At 40.8% G+C, this 19,580-nt stretch overlaps 1 protein-coding gene across 10 annotated transcripts in view; it reads right to left on the bottom strand.

Annotated features, from left to right (window-relative positions):
* The window catches only part of MTA3 (metastasis associated 1 family member 3), a 172,133-nt gene extending 156,562 nt beyond the window's left edge, over positions 1-15,571 (bottom strand). For 6 of the 10 annotated variants that reach the window (XR_006269405.1, XM_043468427.1, XM_043468428.1 and 3 more), the window contains exons 1-3: positions 15,433-15,570; positions 13,675-13,742; positions 6,634-6,727 (exon numbers count right to left, since the gene is read on the bottom strand). Coding sequence is in view for 9 of the 10 variants with exons in the window: in XM_043468427.1 (XP_043324362.1) it covers positions 6,634-6,727; positions 13,675-13,742; positions 15,433-15,460 (190 nt within the window). In the remaining variant the exon portion in view is untranslated. Of the gene's footprint in view, positions 1-6,633; positions 6,728-13,674; positions 13,743-15,432 lie in introns of all 10 variants that reach the window. The other 4 variants (XM_043468423.1, XM_043468425.1, XM_043468424.1 and 1 more) reach the window with 2 other exon arrangements.
* Positions 15,572-19,580: the final 4,009 nt, after the last annotated feature.

The following is a 19,580-nucleotide window of genomic DNA, read 5'->3' as shown; positions in this document are numbered from 1 at the left end:
CCAATATGCCCTCTGACACCAAAACATTTTGTAAGAGCATATGACTCAGACTAGGTGGTGATTAGAACCAGGTATAGAAGTCACCTCACCTTTCACCTTCAACAAATCACAACCTTACTGCCTAACAATATCATATCCCATAGCGTCTTATTGTTTGAACTTATAAGATTAATGTCAACCCTGCTTTCTGACTCTACTTACAATAACACAAAAGTGTCAGAAACATCAGTAAGTTGATAAACTTTATGAACAGGACTTAAGGTAGGCAGGATCAACTCCCTGATTCTCTCCAACAGCTAACTGTGGTTTTACAAATCTGAGGAAGAATAAAATTGTCCCATCTCCCTTCCTTTTCTCCTTCCACAAAGCTCCACACATGTGGGTGTGAAAGTAGTGGCAAACAGAACAAGCGCTAGAAAGTAAAAGAACTATCCTCATTTGAGCCATTTTCCCCTGTCCCAACTTCAGCCCAGAGTGAGTGACACAACTGAGAAGCTGGAAGAAAACTCTAAGAAAGGAAGAGAGCTGCAAGTACAGAAAACACTTTACCCGTCTGCCTGTCCGGTTAAAAATGAAAGGGACACAAAGTTTAATTTCCTAAAGCTTTACATTTTAAAAATCACAATACATAATTCGTCAAAAACATCTAAAATAAGTGAAAAGTCAAAAAGAGTATGAATGAAATTCTTCATTTTCAAAGAATCCATCAGTCCTGAGAACCAGATCCATACCAAACTGGTATCACTCATTTAATGAGAAATCCCATTTCTTCTAGATTAAGGGAACCATGGCTGCTTTTAAAACTCAAAAAAGTACATATGCCAGCTTTCAGTGAAATTACCTTAGAAAAGAAGAATCAATAACAAGTACTCAAGTAGGATTTCTTTTGATTCTGAAGAATATACCACAAAATAGCACATTCTGTTAAATGTACAACAACCTAGGAACAGCACCACCCTCTCTCAAAGATCCATCCTTAACGCTCAGATTGTGGTCTCCAAGGCCATTTCCCAGTAAAAGCAATCAGGACTCTGGAGACAAAGGTTTGGGGCAAGAAGTATAAAAGATGAGCCTGAAACATCTTACGATATCAGAAAGTAAGATAATAAAGACCCCTGGGATCATTTCAAAATGACTCCAGGACAAACCAAAACAAGCGCCACTAGCCAAAGACAAAACAACTTGAGTGTCAATGAAGATAATAATTGATAATAAATATCAAATACGGACAAACACTTGCACTCATGATGAAACTAAAAAAGAAGTAAGTTGGTGATCTTTGGAGAATGCCAGGAACCACCCTGTGCTGTGCTTAGTCGCTCAGCCATGTCCAACTCCTTGTGACCCCGTGGACTGCAGCCCCCCAGGTCCCTCTGTCCACAGGGATTCTCCAGGCACGAATACTAGAGTGGGTTGCCATACCCTCCTCCAGGGGATCTTCCCAACCCAGGGATCGAATCTGGTCTCCTGCATTGCAAGTAGATTCTTTACCAGCTGAGCTACCAGGGAAGCCCAGGAACCACTTTTACTATTTTTGAAAAACTGGTAACTAAAAAGGGCAAAAACCTCATCAAGCATTTAACCTGATCTAAACCAGAAGAACAACCTGGTTGAGAGAGGGAATATTTCTCTTCATAGAAATATTCCATGCAACACATGAGGGAATGATAGTTTTAAATGTACAATTTTTACAGCCTTGATGAATAAATGAATAAAAGTAATCATCAGTCAATGACTTATAACTCCACAAAAAAAGAAAATTAAAAATTCTTAATTTTTTGTTATAAAAGGCATTGGTAGGAAATTTTACAAAATCTGATTAAGTTCATATATCATCAGGCTGGTGTTAGAAAAGAGAATATCCTCATTCTTAGAAGATACACACTAAAGTTATCTTTAGGGGTTAGGGGAAATATATCAATTTATTTTCAGACAATTCAAATACATTAATATGTACATAGAATTAATGGGCTTCCCTGATGACTCAGTGGTAAGGAGTCCACCTGCCAATGCAGGAAGCACAGGTTCAATCCCTGGGTCAGGAAGATCCGCTAGAGAAAGAAATGGCACCCCACTCCAGTATTCTTGCCTAGGAAACCCCATGGACAGAGGAGCCTGGTGGACTACACTCCATGGAGTCACAAAGAGTCAGATGTGACTTAGTGGCTAAACAATAAACAGGACAGAATAACAGAATAAATATAGTAAAATTGTTAACATTTGGGGAATCTGAATGAAGGACATATGAAATTCCTGGTAATGTTTTTAATAGATTTTTTGTAAATCTTAGATTATTTCAAAGTAAAATGTTACTAAAAAGAGACAGGCAACAATATTTTAGAGACCTCATAACAGAAGTACACAATGCTACCCATGAAGTGATCTTTTACCCCGAACCCCATTCCACCAAAAAAAAAAAAAAAACCTAGATTTTTGACCCTCTAGAATCTGGATCTAACTATCCACCTACAGCAAAACATAAAGGACACAACAGAGATGCAATCAACAAACTTCAAGCCAAAGAAAACTCAACAGGATGGACCACCCGGTATCTTCAACCAAATACTGAGATAGAATATGAAACAACAGGTATCTACAGATTAAAAGACTTAAGGATGTCCCCACAAAAACCTGTACAGAAATGTTCATAACAGCATCATTCATAATTACGGGAAAGGAAACAATACAAATGCCCATCAACTGGTGAATAAATAAACAAAATGTAGTACATCCACCCAATATGATATCACTTAACTATAAACAGGAATGATATAATTCATACTATAAAATGGAAGAAACTTGAAAACATTATGCTAAGTAAAAAGCCAGACACAAAAAACACACAAACTGTATGATTCCATTTGCTACATGAAGTATTTATCAATTATTAAAATGGATGAGAAAAAAAAAAAAAACTTAAAAGAGTCTCACCAACCAATCACCTTATTCGGATCCTGATGTAAACAATTTATAAACATGAAAAAATACTATAAAAGAAAAAATGTGAAAACTAGGTATTTGAGGATACCAATGTTTACAGAATCCTAAATGATCAATGGATGCTAAAACAAGTGCACTGATGTTGGACCAAAAACAAGATATTTAGGTAGTTGCCAGGTGAAGTGAAGTGAAGTGAAAGTCGCTCAGTCGCATCCTACTCTTTGTGACCCGATGGGTCACATATACAGTACATGGAATTCTCCAGGCCAGAATACTGGAGTGGGTAGCCTTTCCCTTCTCCAGGGGATCTTCCCAACCTAGGGATAGAACCCAGGTCTCCTGCACTGCAAGCAGATTCTTTACCAGCTGAGCCACAAGGGAAGCCCAAGAATACTGGAGTGGGTAGCCTATCCCTTCTCCAACGGATCTTCCTGACCCAGGAATCAAACTGGGGTTTCCTGCATTGCAGGTGGATTTTTTTACCAACTGAGCTATCAGGGAAACCCAGTTGCCAGGTACCTCCCTCAAAATAACTTACTGGATACAAAGGAACACCACCTTAACCAAGTAATCAAACCTAATATCACCACTATGGATGGAGAAGGACACATCACTACAGCATCCCTACAAAAAAAATATATAACCTGAATCTAATTATGAGGAAACATTACACAAACAGAAACTGAACCATATTCAACAAAATAACTGACCTACTTTCTTCAAAAATGTTAAGGTCAAAAAACAGAGACTGAGGAACTGGTTCCATTATCAAGGATACACAACAATAAAACACAGTGTGTGATTCTGGATTTTATCCTAGACTAAGGAAAAAATACATAGCTACTTAGAACACTGTTGAGACATGAAATCTGAATAAGGACTGTGAAAGAGATAATAGTTTTGTTGTAAATACTAGGTTTCCTGAGAACTTTACACTAAACTGTGGTTATGTAAAAGAATTCTAGTACATTTAGGAAAAACACTCTAAAGTCTCCACTTACTCTCAAATGGTTCAGGAAATATATATATATTATATATATATAAAGAATGATAAAATGTTAATTGCTGGATCTGGGTCAAGAGCATCCTGAAGCTCCTTGTATATTCTTGGCATTTCCTCAAAGTCTGGATGAGGCTGTATCTTTTAGAAATATATTCTGAAATATATGCAGATAAAAAAGTAAGATTTCTCTGATGAGCCTCAAAATAATGGGACAAGTAGGGGTCTAGATGAACTAATTGATCATGTATTAATAACTGTTAAAGCAGAATAATGGAAAACATCATGTGTATTATACCTATACTTTTACGTTTGAAATTTTCTGCAATAAAAAGTTTTAAAGAAGTCCACAACGAAGTGGAAAAACTAAGATTCAGGAAAATTAAGTGGCACCCACATCCAGGACTCTGGTTTTTCATGTGACATTTTCTCCATTAATCCCTCCTTAAAAACCTCTTTATAAAGCATGAACTATTCTGGCAATTTTTATTCTCTTCGTGTGAAGGTTTAGTCAATACCGAAACAAAAGTACAGTTAATATCTCTAACTCTATTGTACATGGATATACAGTTAATTTTGAGAATAAAATCAATAAATAATGGAAGAAAACAGATAAATGTAGATAGAAGTAATCCATCCAAACAGATGATCTACAAATCACTGAGGGAGGAAAACTGACATTTATTAAGCACCCATTATAAATCATTCCTTGAGTCATCACATCATTGCTGGCATAATTTTTCCCTTAGCCTTTAATTTTTTTCCTTAAAGTATGCAATTTTAGATTTGTTTTTTTTTTTTTTATATTTGGCCATGCCATATGGCTGTGGGATCTTAGTTCCCCCACCAGGGATTGAAACTAGGCCACCAGTAATGAAAGCGTGGAGTCCTAACCACTGTGCTGCCCGGGAATTCCCTCCTTTAATTTTTTCTTAACTGTGATAAAAATATAATTCAAAATGAGGTGATTTTTTTTTCAACCTCATTTTACAAATAAGGAAAATGCAGATGAATGAGAAGTTAAGAATTTTTGCCAAGGCAGGCAGCAAGTAACCAACCAGAATCTGAACCCAGGTCTTGCTTTAAACTGCATGACTACCACTATGTAGTTTGACTGATTCTTAATTTTCTTAGAATTTCATTTCTATGAGTCAATACAAAGAGCCTAATCAATTCTGAAATACCTGATTTTCTATGTTCAAGCCTAAAATAGACAGCTCCAAAAGGCAGCCATACTGAGACCCTCCGCAAGCAGTCAGCAAACTCCCTAACAATCTCGACACCTCACTACCTTTGCAATGACAAATTACATGAGAAGCTAAACTAAGTCCAAAAGTACATGAATATCAGTGAGACATTTTATGTTTCTTAAGTTTATGTTGTAAATGGTGAATAAAATCCAAATAGTTTTGCATGCTTTAATGACGTTGAATTTCTAGATTTCAGCTACACATAAATAACTAATTAGTACGTCATTTTAAAAAGCAATACTTTGATCTCATACATGAGGAACAAATACAACTGCCCTGAATCTGTCAATATATAATTTGTAAAATACTACAGAATAACCCATATCATAATTAACACTTTCTCTACAAAAATGGAAAGAAATTTAATATATATATATAAAACTACAGTAGAAAATATAGTAGGAATTTAAGTTACAAGACAGACTACCAATCTGCTTGGTTAAATTGGCAACACAGTGGGGAAATCTCAGGCAGACAGAGAACCAACCTGTTTGCACAACAGCCTCCTTTCCCCCCTTACCAAAACACTTCACAAGCTTGAGGATCCCCAAGACCAGAGTTTGACACATCACAGTATTAAACTGAAAAATACACATACATATATAGAAGGAAATGGCTACCCACTCCAGTAATCTTGCTTGGAGAATCCCATGGACAAAGGAGCCTGGTGGGCTACAGTCCATGGGGTCGCAGAGTCGGACACGACTGAGTGACTAACACCCACACATACATAGGGTCCTAATCTTATTACATATTTTGAAGGATGAAAATGGCTTTTAAGACAAAGTACTTAAACTACTTTACTTCTTTTTTAAAATTTAAATCACTTTTTCACTGATCCTCTGTTGCTTTAAAAAAAGGGGGGGGGGGGGTGCTAGGATGTGTCAAAGCTGTTGACTGGGAGGAAAGAACACAAAATGACAAACTGCAAGGAAATACTCAGAGCTGCTACCTTCAAGAATTTTCCATTATCACCTTGCACTTCTTTCTTTAGCAAACTTTTTTCCCCACACATACCTACTACTACAAACATATAATAACACTCAGAATTTTACAAACAGTAAATATAACCCAGTTGTTTCAGAGAGGAGGAAAAAAAGTCCTCCAAAATACCAGTGAAGTATTAATTTCCTCATATTCAAAACTTCAAACCACCGTGAAAAACGGGAGATGACAAAACACTGCCCTGATTGTCTGCTAAAGCCTATTTGCAAAGACTTCTAATTTCAACCTTTTGACTAATTAATAAATATATGTTGCATCCTAAAAATATACATACTAAAACCAAGAGCCACCCAAAAAACCTACTCCCATCTAAACTAAGAGGAAAACACATGGGAAACTAAAAAGTTAGAGGTAACACAGTATTCTTCCTAGTATCATGAAAAAAAGAGACTCAAAACACATTTTAAGTTTTTTCCAAGAAAAAGACAATTAACTTACTAGCATGCTTGTCTGCAAGCATTATAAGCGTGTTGGAAATATCTCGTCGTCTATAAAAGCACACTACTTTTGCTTCCACGTTGCCAGTTGCAGTCTAAGAAATAAGAAAAATAAAAGTCATCTGGACTGAATATTAGACTCAAGTAGTTTATAAAACAAAACTAGAGACAGCACAATTATAAGATCACTCTCACTTACTGTGCCAACCACAGCTGCAGGATAGAGAGCTAAAAAATTCAAATAAGAACTAGCAACATTTGTAAAAGTTTCAAGTGAAACTGAAATGTCAAACATAAAATAACTCACTGGCATCAATTAAACTAAAGTGATCAGACAGCTTTAATGGCTAAAGCCAGACATAGTTAACTCTGATTAGCCTTAAGAAACTAATCCCCCAAATTTAAAAAGCCACAGCATAACTTAAAACATTTAAATGTAAGTCCTCCAAACCCTCTCCCAGAGGCACAGACTAAGCGCAAAGTCACCCAGCCTCTCCTTCTAAAGACCCCTGTGTTCGATGGATGGTGACACTTTGCAGGTGCAGGGCAAATCAACAGATGAGGTGGACCAGATGGCTTGGGAAAGCATTCTCAGCTCAAGGGAATCTATGAACCCATAATGCTCAATATTCTTGGTAGAATTTGGTCTACCTTCACATATGAAAGTATTAAAAGCCTTGAGTTATGAACACTGAAGCTCTTATTTCTTTTTGACTACAGTCTAGAATGCAATCAATATTCAGTTAGACTGTAATTTACTGCAGCTGGGGCCCAGGCTCCTACCCTCCTATTCTTCATGAATTCTGAGCGCTTTCAAGGTCAATCGTTCACTACAAAGTTCACTGTAAAAACACATAGATTACAATAAAATGCTATTGTGACCTCCAATTCCAAACAAATTTGAGAACAAATTTTCAGAATTTCTCTGGGCTTACTGATACACTCAGACACAAAGAAATAAGAATATGTATGTGCTGCAGTAAATGTGTCAATTTTATGAAGTTCAGCAGCAGTATTCTAGAATGAAGAATAGTCTTGTAGAAATATTGCCCCTTAAAATTGAAATCATATTAAATCCTAACCAAAGTGCTTCTATAATTCACAATATCGTGATCAAATACATCCTCCAGAAGCAATGATCCCACAGTCTGCCAAATGAACAGGCCAATATTTTCATGTAAATAAAATCTATCAATGACTTCAATTACCCATGCTTTATCATTTTTTCTCTTCTTGAGACAAAAGCATATTAAAAACCTAAAGCAAGAGTTTTAAGGTATACATGTTTTTCTTCTGCCTCACTGATGAGTTCCTTCAACAGGGATACTCTATAAAGCCAATTAAATTCTTATTTAAACCTGCTTGTGGGAGACAGGCATAGCTCAAAACAAATATTCTCTCCTGAATCATGTACACACTTGGCTATTAGGTAGTTTACAGCTACAGAATTCCTCTTCTCTATTATACGCACACGTGCATGTGCGCGCACACACACACCCCCCCTTCAAGTATTCCTCCTAAAGTTGAACTACTGAAACTGTAGTCTAAGGCCCAGTACACAACTGTTACTGTGTAACAGAAATCAGTACAGAAATTAAGGGTCTTATGGTATTTGAGAGTTAATTTCCTATCTTTTGAATCTAATAACAAAAAATGGGGCTTGCATTTTTATAAGCCTACTTTAAATTTCATTTTTCTACTCTCGTTCAAATTTTACAAAAGCAGCCTAAGATATTGAATATTTTTAAAACTCCTCCACCCCAAATAATTTAAGCAGCACAGTTCTGAAGACCAAGGCTAAAAGCTGTGTCTACACAGTCACCAAAGCTCTTCCGCCCTCTTCTTGTGCCTCACTCAGCGTGAGCTAAGTGCTGGGGCCGCTCGGTGCCCACCCTCACGAAGCCTCCGCTCCAGCAGAGATGCCTGTTCATATTGCACCTCCTCTCCAACCTTCCAGAGCCCAGTGGGCATCATGTCGTCACCCAGAAACCTTCACCAGTTCCCCATAACCTAAGTATAAAAGTAAAACATTCCTGACAAATTACCAACACTATTTTCCTTTACTCCTTTCTTTTCCCCTCCAGACTCCACTTCTAACTGCTGGAGGCAGGAAGTACCACCAGTTGGGGAAAGAGCAGAAAAAGTTTCAAGGAGGAGGAAAGGGGTACAGGGTCCTTAGTTGGTTAGAAAAGAAAGAAAGTCCAATAGGTGGAGCCTGGAGGACAGAGTAGTCTAAGAAAAAAGAAAGATCTGAACAAACCCCCAGGTGGGAAAAGTGGAGACAGGTATAAAGAAGAACATACAATGAACAGCAATGTACTATGTTCTTTTCTCCACTTAGGGTGCAGTCTCTTAAATCTCTATTCTGTCAAACACGGTTAGAAAAACATCCTCCAGCAATAAGGGGCTTTGAGTCCACCTCATACTAATGTCCATTTCTATCCTCAACTTAAGCAAGCACATTCTTAAAAAACAAAATAACAAAACACTTTCCAACGTGGAAAGTCCACGGTCTGCTTCAACTAGAACAAATGGAAAGGAACTTTCTTTTCCCAATTTCTGTCCTTATTCCCAACAAATCCTAAACTTCAGGAGGGGCCTTAATTTGGGTTCCATCAAAAGGGCTTTGAGGGGATCTCCTGAAATTATGTGTAAAATCTTATATGTGCAAATATAGATTGGGATGGGGGACAAGATTAGATGGTCAAGTTAGTGGCTCCCTTCTCCCCACCAAAAAAAGGCCCTAAACATTAAAATAAATCTCAGGGCAAACTGGATGGCTAATAAAATATACAAAATATGAAGATACACACAAATTATACAACATAATACACCCAAAAAATATATCCATAGCAAATAACATCAAATTTACCCACAAGCATAATTTCCAAAACTTCCTGAGACTGTACCTCATTATTACATGCACAAAGCTTTCTTTCAACATGTGTGCGGACTGAATCTTTAGAAGAGCAACACCCAAACTAGAGTGACTAACTAAAATTTTCCCAAAAGCTGTTTTCTATTTTAACTTTATAGTCTTCCTCCAAAAGATCATCACCACTCTATCTGAGTACAACTTAGAGAAGAGGAAACGAGGGAATATAAGATAATAATGTTGAACTGTTTTCATCAACCCATTATATTCTTTAGTTTTGCAACTGAAAGTTCTTGGGGGTAAAAAAAACCTGAGACAAAAATCTATTCTTTAATTAAAAAAAAAAGAAAATACTTAGTTCTGCTTTCTAGCTGACAAGTAACATTTCAAATAAGATTAAAAAAAAAAGGAACTATCAACCTATAAAAGTGAATTTTGTATAAAAATAGTGACAAACAGCTTATCCTAGGAATTTTGTTAAGATATATATATATATTTCTTTTTATTTTTTTTCCTTTGGTCATGCTGTACAGCTTGCAGGATCTTAAGTTCCCGGAGCAGGGACTGAACCTGGGGCCCGGCAGGGAAAGCACCAAGTTTTAACCACTGGACCACCAGAGAATCCTAAAACACATCCTACTTAATTAGAAGAAAGTTAATAAAATAGGTTAATGTCCCTTCTCTTAGCTTATCAATTAGAATGTATCAAGCATTCTCAAATTATTTGGATTTTTCCAATCATGTTAAATTTCCCCACTTGGCCAACTTGACCTCTGACCCACTCAGGGCATTTCTGGAACTCTTATGGCCCCAATCCCAAGAAGACTACCTCCTCCTCATCCTTTAAGCTTCTATTTCAATGTCCTTAAAGTCCAATCCCTATTCCAAGGAAGCAATCTGTTATTCTGTCAAGACTCTGGCTTATTTCCTTTGTAGAAATTAACACCATTTATGATAATTTTCTTTATACCTGTTCACTCATCTTCTTCTGTGTCTCCCTCATGAGAATGTAGACCCTGTGTGGGTCTACACACTATGTAGACCAATGACTACGTGCATAGCAAAGACTATGTCCATATTGGTCACTGTGGTATCTCTGAGCCTAGCATGGTACCTGCTATATAATAAAAACTCAAGAAATATTTAATGAATTACTTAAAAATGAAATCTCTCTTTCACACTCCTTCAAAAATAAAGGTCCTATGTAAATATCTAATAATTAATTAGCCAATCACAGTTCCTTTTAATTAATACTCCATCCACTCAAATTGCCATTCTCTGAAATTACAGAGGATCTCATCTCTCACAATTTGGTGAGCCCTAGTCCCCTAAGGACTGTTAGTATATTAATGATTTCTTGTGAAAGCAGAGGGAGAAGGTGAGGATGTGGAGGAGGAGAGGGCCTTTCAAAGTAAACAGTAATATAATGATGGAGTCTGAAATAATCCAGGTTTTAGCTAAATATGTAACCCAGACATTTAAGTTACCTAACCATGGGGTGCTTCCCAACAATCCATGATGCATCTGCTTTAAAAGTTTAAGGTACTGTGAGGCTCAAGTGGTGACAAACTTGAGTCCCTAGATTATATGCTTCCAGAGCACCATGCTCTGATGTTTGTAAATTTAGCACAGATGCAATTTTCCTTCTGCTTGTGGAATTAATTGGCTGATGTCTATCTTCACTACTAGACCTATCTCGTTCATTCTTCATTTCCTAAAAGTGGGTATCTAAAAGTACCTGGCAGGTAGCAGGCTCTTAGAAATATTTGTAAAATGAATGAACCAAAGTACTTGTAACCAGTAAAGCCATGTACAAGTATTAACATCAGACATCTGAGAAATTCACTAATTCAAGAAATATTTACTGAATGCCTTAACTATGTGCCAGCCACTATTCTAAAGCACTTAGGATCCATTAGTGAACAGAAAAGATCACTACACACCTAGAGCTTTCACTCTAGTTTACAAAATCAGGAAATGAAAATACAGGGACACCTCATTTTATTGCACTTGGGCTCACTCAACTTCACAGATACTGTGTTTCTTTACAAACTGATGGGTCAAGCAAGTCTATCAGTGCCATTTTTCCAACAGCATTTGCTCACTTAGTGTCTGTCACATTTTGGTAAATCTTGCAACATTTCAAACTTTTTCATTATTATGACCCATTTGTAATGGTGACCTTTAATATATGTTATGATTCACTAAAGACTCAGATGACAGCTAGCATTTCTTTTAGCAATAAAGTATTTCTCAATGAGGCATGCACATCTTTTTTTTTTTTTTTTGCTGCACTGGGTCTCGGTTGCTGCACATGGCGATCTTCAGCTGTAGCATGAGAACTCCTAGTTGTGGCATGTGGGATCATCCCTAGACCAGGGATCAAACCCGGACCCCCTACACTGGGGACCTCAAAGTCAGCCACTGGACCACCAGGGAAATCCCTGCATGTACATCATTTTTTACACATAACAGACTACAGTATGGTGTAAACCTTAACTTTTATATGCACTGGGAAACTAAAAAATTCATGTGACTTGCTTTACTGCAATATCTGCCTTACTACAGTGGTCTGAACCGAACCCACAATATCTCTGAGGTATCCCTATAAACACATAAAGTATATTTGAAGGTGATAAATGATATGGGAGAAAAAGCAAGGTACAAGGAACTGCAAACAACTAGACAGTACTAAGGTGAGTGCCTATGAGCAAGAGCCAAGATGGTCCAGTGCTTAGGACTCTTTTCACTGCCATGGCCTTGGATTCAATCCCTGGTCAGGTACTAAGATCCCACAACACACACACAGCATGGCCAAAGAAAAACAGTATCGGCCAAGAGAGAGTTTACTGCGCTTAGAGCCAAATGAACAAACAAAGCAGGGAGCAGCCAGAGAATACCAATCTCATAGGCCAATATTTTTCTTTGAATCCTAGTTAACTTTCTAAATAAACTGATACCATAAACAGTGTGGAATTGCCGAAATTCTTCATGAAGCCTTTTATTTAAAACAATTTTTGTGTGTGTGCGGCACTGAGTGGCTTAGAGGATCTTTCCTCCCCAACCAGGGATGGAACCCAGGCTGTGGCAGTGAAAGTGTTGAGCCCAAACCACTGGATTACAAAGGAATTTCCTGGAATTGCCTAAATTCTTATACCTTACATCAATAACATAAAAGAGAAGCACTTCCGGAAGACATCTCAGCAGTTTCCATCCACAGACTGACCTAACCCTGCAGCCATGTGCTTCATTTGGTGGTTGGTGGTCTCAAATTCTACAGTTTTTAAAATGCAACATCGCCAGGATATCCCCAAAAGTAAACCAGGACGTCCAAGCTAATAAGCCAGGCATGCCCTTGGCCAGACGTGGCTTCCAGGGACTCAAAACTGGACCAGTCTCCAGATGGTATTTTGGGAGAAAAGTATTAGCTAGACAGCCCCCAGACATTTTTACAGTAAGAATTCTCTCTCCAGATGGTATTTTGGGGGCAAAGTATAAGCTAGACAGCCCCCAAACATTTTGACCGCAAGAATTCTCACCAGCTACACAGGTAACTCTGACCCACCAGAAATTTTTGGTCAGGTTGCTTATGACTATTCGAGTGCCTCCGTTGTAAAAGTTGAACTATTGCCAACAGTCATTATGCTGCTGCTGTCCTGGACACCCTCGATGATGGACAAAACAATGTGTAAGTTTTATTTATTCTGGCCTACAGTACCAAAAAAGCCACTTTATAATTATACCAATACTGTATTCTTATTAGTTAGCCTAATCTAGAATTTTACAAATTCCCTTAAATATTATATTTCCTAACGTCTTCCTTCTCAAGCTGAAAGAGGAAAAAATTAATTCACTAAAAAGGAAGAAACACAAATTATGACTTCAAATATAAAAAGAGACTGAGTTACTGGAGTGGCCTGCTCGGAGAAGCTCCAAGCAATTTAAAGAAATCTGCAGATGTTACATATTCAATATCAATATTTAATATCAGAGGTAATTATAAAAAGTGAAATATTCGGAATCCTGCACAATTCTCTAAGCTGAAATCCATACTTTCAAAGAGTCTGGAACTGCAAGTAAAATCACCTCTTATGCCTTTTACCCACTTATCCTTCAATGGGAAACAAATATTTCTTAATACTAGAATCAAGAACACTCAGTGTATACCTTGTTGAGTTCTTCTATCCTTCTGATGAGGTACGGATTGCTTGAGGAATTCTCAAAGTAGACATAATCTGTAAGCAAAGGAAGTAAAGAGCTTAATCTTTTCAACAGAAAGTTCACATGTGCCAATCTGTGACTTTTTATATTAGGTAATTCACATTCAAAATGAAGCACGCCCATAATTCATTCCCTGGTAAAAGCAAACTTAGTAATGCAAACTTAATATATTCTCTCCTGTGCCTACCATTCACAGATCCTTATTTTCCTGGCATTTTCGCTTCGATTAATGTTTTATTCAAGCTCTCCTAGACTCTTGTCCCACATGTGTCAAATTTTTAATAATAAACAAAAAGACACCTCTTATCACTGAGAGTCGGGGTTGACTAAACATGTGTCTTTCATACTCTAACTGCTTCCACATCTTTTCACTCCAATCCATTTGCCCTGGAGTATGCTTCTCACATAAAACTATTGACCTAAGACAAATTCAGAGCATCTTGAAAGGCTTAGCAGCCCAAAGTACATTTCAATCACCAACTTAAAAAAAAAAATCAGGTGAGCGGAGCAGAAGCACCATGACCAACTTTTTCACAGCTCTATCCGGAGGATGGGGGCAGGGAGAAAGGAGACAGGTCACTTTTTGAGAGGCAGAGCTCTCTGGAGGTGATATTGGTTTTTTATTTTTATTTTTTAGATATCGGTTTTTTTGAATACCTCATTTACCAAATTTAATCCAGATCCCTTTAGGGTCTTGTTATAATGAAATTGCTGCAGCCTTTCAACAAAAAGGATAAAATTTTCAAGTGTGGTTTTTCCTGTCATCTAATAGGCTCACTGGAAACTCCCCACTGTGTGTTTATTTGAGAGGCTGGGCTGTATTGTCTAGCTTAGTGGCTCTTTCCCTTCTCCCTTCTGCAAAGTGGCCTCATTTAGCCAGGCCATTCCCACCACCATCCATCAAGAAGCTCGGCTAATGAGCAGAAGAAGAGCACGTCTCACACACAAACACGCCACTTATCTGAATTATTATTTCACCAGGAAAGAGACAGGAGGGCGTCGTGAGTAGGGAGAAAGTTTGTTTGACCTTATTTCTCTCTCCTGCAGAAGGCTGGGAAGGAGGCAGACAGTAGAGCGAACGTCCAGGCAGAGCTCAACTCCCCAGACCAGGCTGCGGTGCCCTGGCCCCTCTGAGCCCCATTATTGGGGCGGGGGGCGGGGAGGAACCGGACAAGAAACGGAAGGGAGAGTGACGACGGAGAGGTGTCGGGCCCTGTCCCCGCAAACAGGCCCATCCAGCTGTGCCCCTGGCTGGGCCCCCATCGCCCCCACCCACACCCACCCCCAGGAAGGGGAGGAGTGGCGGAGGGGGGTGAGTGTCCCTCTACCCTCTCCAAACCCCCAGTGCCAGGATGCCACGCGAGGATAAGCCACCCTCTGAAGGGGCTTGACGGCCCCCACCCCCATGTGGGTTTCCTGGGTGGGGGGTGGGGGTGCGTGATAATTCAGACCCTCAAGTACAGGCTTGGCCCTGAGACCTGGGGCGGGGCGCGGGGGTGTGGATGGGCCCCGGCCCCTCTGCGGGCCACGGTGGGGAGGGGGAGGGGCGGGGGTGGGCAGCCCCGGCCCCCACCGCAGGCCCCCAGCCGCCTGCGCCCTCAGCCCGGGCGCCCGTGGCTGCCAGCCGTTAGGGCGAACTCGCCCCGACCCCCCCACTCCCGGGGCCCGCTCCCAGACGGGCCGGGTCGGGCCGAGCCTTCCTACCTCCGACCCGGTACATGTTGGCCGCCATGTCCGCCCGCCCGCCCGCGGAGCCCGAGCCGAGCCCCGCCCGCCGCTGCCGCCGCCGCCGCCGCCGCCGCCTCAGCCTCGGCCGCCGCCGACTCCTCGCCGCGGGGGGGAGGGAAGGGAGGGAACAAGGGGAGGGGGAAGTGAAGGGGAGGGGACGCCCAGGGGTGGGGGCAGGTGCCCGCCCCCGGCGCAGGGCTAGGGAGGGCCGAGTTGCCCGGCCAGGGGAGGCCGGAGCGCCTGGGATCAGCAGGGAATTGGGGAGCGGGGTGCGGTTTGGGGGGACCTTGCTGGAAGTGGAGGGTCCTAGGGTTGGGGTCCTGGCCCAGGCCGATGCCTGCCGCCCAAGCTAGCGTACCCCGGCACCTGCCCACCCCGAGACTGGGCTTCTTCTCCCCGCCTTTGTCCCTGGAGACCTCCAGGCAGTGTGACCTCCAGCACGTGAGCACCAGTCTGGATGCAAACACTTGGATGCAAATAAGTGCTCGCAGCAGGGCGCCTTCCTCCTGGTGAGGTTAAGGCAACCGGCCTGAAGCCCCAAGGCCCTGGAGCCAAGGGGATGCCAGGTGACTGCAGCTTCCCGGGGCAGAGACCTAGAGGATGGCGGGACTAGGAAAACTGACCCCCTTCCAACTCCACCCTAACTCCACTGGCGTGTCAATCCGCGTTCACCCCAAAACCAGGATGAGCAGAACCCACTTCCCCACACCTGGAGGCCTTGCCTCTAGACAGGCCCTATATGCAGTGCAGCCGGGCTGGGAGAAGAGACCATTAGAGGAGGGGGGCTTCCTTTGCCGTTAGGGGAACAGGGCCTACAGTTCACTGTCACCCCAACTCCTCAAAGGAGGAGATGGTGCCCGTCAGCTTGCTGTTGATGGACTGTTAACTGGTTATGTGCCTAATGCTTTTAAAGTTATTATTTTCCCGGGCAAATTCTCTCGACAACCCCTGTTTTCTCAGCCTTCAGATCCTCAGAGAAACAAAGAACCTAATAGAGTTGAATCTGAGCTGGTTGTCCCCTAAATAAACACAAACAACTTTCTTTGGGGAAGCCAATCCATTCCAAACGACTCCCAGATATTGTTGGGTAATAAACATGAAGAGGATCCCTTGCTGTTGTGGGTCGTTTGGAGTTTCTGGTGCTTTACGACCTTGTGTTGTTGACTCTGGGTTTGGCGTCTGTGGATGAGAAGTGTCCCCAGAAAAGGAGGCTGTGTTCTGCTTTGGTGGTGGCATTTGTGATTGTCCATTACCACAAATTGAGGTAAAAACAATAGTATGGAAAGCAAAAAATGAAATATAAAGCACTTTAATAAAAAAATAAAAATATAAAGCATCTTTGCCTGAATTACCTTGATTGTGTAACTCAAGTTTCTTCAAGTATTAAATGGGGACACACTAATTGCACCTCACAGGTGGGGTAAGGAACGGTTGTGATTATATCTTAAAATGCTTTGTAAACCATTCAGCAAAGAGCACTATGCAAATAACAGGTGTCTGCTGCTTTTTTTTTTTAACTCAAGCAAGTTTCAGATTCCCAAAGGTTTCACGCTGTGAGTCAAATTGTGATCTCACATCAACTCTTTTGACCTAGAGAAAAAAGTAAAGCTGCTCCGTTATGCATACTGCATAGCTGTTATTTATCATAATCCCTTTACTGGAGATTCCACAGAAAACATTGTGACGTATCTGACATCACTCTCTCCATTTCTGAGCTGACACGTAAATAGGCTGAATAAGTTAGCTGGAGTTAAACCATAAACTGGCAGCAGTGTTGGGATAATTCAGCCCTTTCCTTTGGCCTAGAATGCTCTAAACCAGGAAGATTGTCTCCAAGTGGAAAGGCCACCTGGAAACCATAAACTCTAAAGGAACAATAGGTCGCAAGCTCTATTAAAGGGTTTCCCCATTATTTTTAAATAAGTAAGCAGTTTCTCCCCTTCAAAATATCTCTGTATTTCTGATAGTTCCTTGTCTGCCTGTCTCATTTCCCCAGCTTTGTGCACCTTACCAGATACTAACCACAATAAATGGGCAAAAAGTGCCAAGAAAATGTCTTCCATCCATACCTACCTCCTTAGGAACAGCCTTATCCAGAAGCCCCAACCCACCCCCATTCCCCCATGAAAGGCCTCGGAAATTTGGGGGCATAGAATTAGTTGGAAGTAATGATGGTGGCAGAACCCAGGCTCTTTCCTTCCTCTAGATTCTGTGTGTAACCTCTTGCATCTCTAGCTTCTGGGCCAGTGTCTTCTACATAATAGGTGCTCAGTATCTGGAAGAATAAGTGCCCATGAATGATGGACTTAACATAGAGAACCAGGTGCAGTGTTGAATGCAGGGACTTTTGTCTATGAAACTTTTATACTTCCAAATAGCAAAGAAGTATGTGTATAAAGGAGTTCAGCAAATGTTTGTACATAGAAAAAAAAAAAAAAAAAACCACAAAGAAGGGTGGAAAAGCCGGTAGCTTCAAAGAACCCAAGGCACTTCTACCTCCTCAGGCTGCGTGGTTCAGATCAGAAACTTGTCACCAACTAGCCCAAACTTCACTCCTAGCTTGGCTGTTTGGCTTTAAAAGTTGCTTGACCCCTCTGATCCTCAAGTTCTACAAATCATTACTAGCTACTGACACCTAATTCTAACACTTGTACTAAAAAGTGAAATATACAAAGTTTGGGGAACGTATTAAGCTTTATACTTAGTAGGTGCTTTCTCTCTATTCCAGTCATCCTCATTACTAAAACAGAGGGGTCTCTCAGATTGTGCCAGAAACTTCAGGAAAAGTCCAGCCTCTCCATGGGTAAAATTTCCTGGCATGACTGCTGTGATTAAAGAATCATGATAAGGAATTGCCAAAAGGCCCAGAATGTTCTCTGTGTCAATCCCCAGAGTCCTACAGCTTAGCTGGAAAAGTGGATGTTGCAAGGAAGCTATAGATAAGACAGAGTGTTGTTTTTTGCTTCAACATCAGGATGGAGTTTTTATATATGGAAAAAAAAAAAACCACAAGATAGGGCTGTCCAGAGTCTGGGAGCTTTGTGATATTGAACTTAAGAAAGGAGCCTGAAAAAAAAGGAGCCTGGGGGTCTAGAATGTAATTAATCTGGAACCACTTTGTGCTTTCGTTGATCTGTTTCTCTCTTTTTTTCCCCCTTTCTTTTCTTTTATTAACTTACGTTGTCATTTAGCAAAATTTTATTGGAAAAATGCCAATCTGTCTCAGCTATTCCAAGGTGGCCGGGTTGTACCAGCAGATAACTATTCCAGCAGAAAGCAAGAATCAAAGCAATTGAGCCCCTAAGGGAAAGAAAACCAGAGTCAGAGTTTCCTAGCTTCTCCAGTCCTGGGGCCTTCTCTTCCATTGATCCTCCAAAAACATGAAAAGCCAGGGCCAATCTCAGAAGGTCTTGACTTTTGGAAGTGCGCATTTTAGGAGGCCATGGTGCTCTCATGCTCTCAAAGGAGAGCAAGCTCAGCCATTTGGTGGCATCCACAAGGAGGTTCCTTCTCTAGGCTCAACAATGCCTCCAGGTCCTGGAAAAGGGACTGGAAATCAAAGGTGGACAGGGATGAGCCTTTGGAAGGGTACCCTAAATGATTTAAGTGTGTTTTTGTTTTGTGAGATTTTTTTTTTTTTTTTTTAACCTATGGAGTGCTAGAGTGCTGTGGGTTTGAATGGGAGATGGCCACAGTATATGGTGTGGGGTCAGGAAGTAGAATCCTAAAAGGCAATGGGAAGTGTTGAGGGATACAACAAAGAACCTTTGTAGGAATGACTCAGACCACAGCAAAGAAGATCTTTGGCCACCTAATGCAAAGATCCTACTGATTGGAAAAATTCTGATGCTGGGAAAGATTGAGGGCAAGAGGAGGAGGGGATGACAGAGGATGAGATGGGTGGATGGCATCACCAACTCAATGGACATGAGTTTGAGCAATTCCAGGAATGGTAAAGGACAGGGAAGCCTGGCGTGCTGCAGTCCATGGGGTCTCAAAGAGTCAGACCGGATTTACTGACTGAACAGCAACAAGAGCAAAGAGAGTGGATTGGAGATGGTGGAGAGTGCAGGTTGGAGAAAAGAGCTGATGACTAGGGTAAGAGGCCATGGAATATGAGAGAT

Source organism: Cervus canadensis, chromosome 5, assembly GCF_019320065.1.
Source record: "Cervus canadensis isolate Bull #8, Minnesota chromosome 5, ASM1932006v1, whole genome shotgun sequence".
NCBI classification, from domain to species: Eukaryota; Metazoa; Chordata; class Mammalia; order Artiodactyla; family Cervidae; genus Cervus; species Cervus canadensis.
Note: the sequence above shows the minus strand (reverse complement) of the source record. Positions and strands in the feature narration are given on the sequence as shown.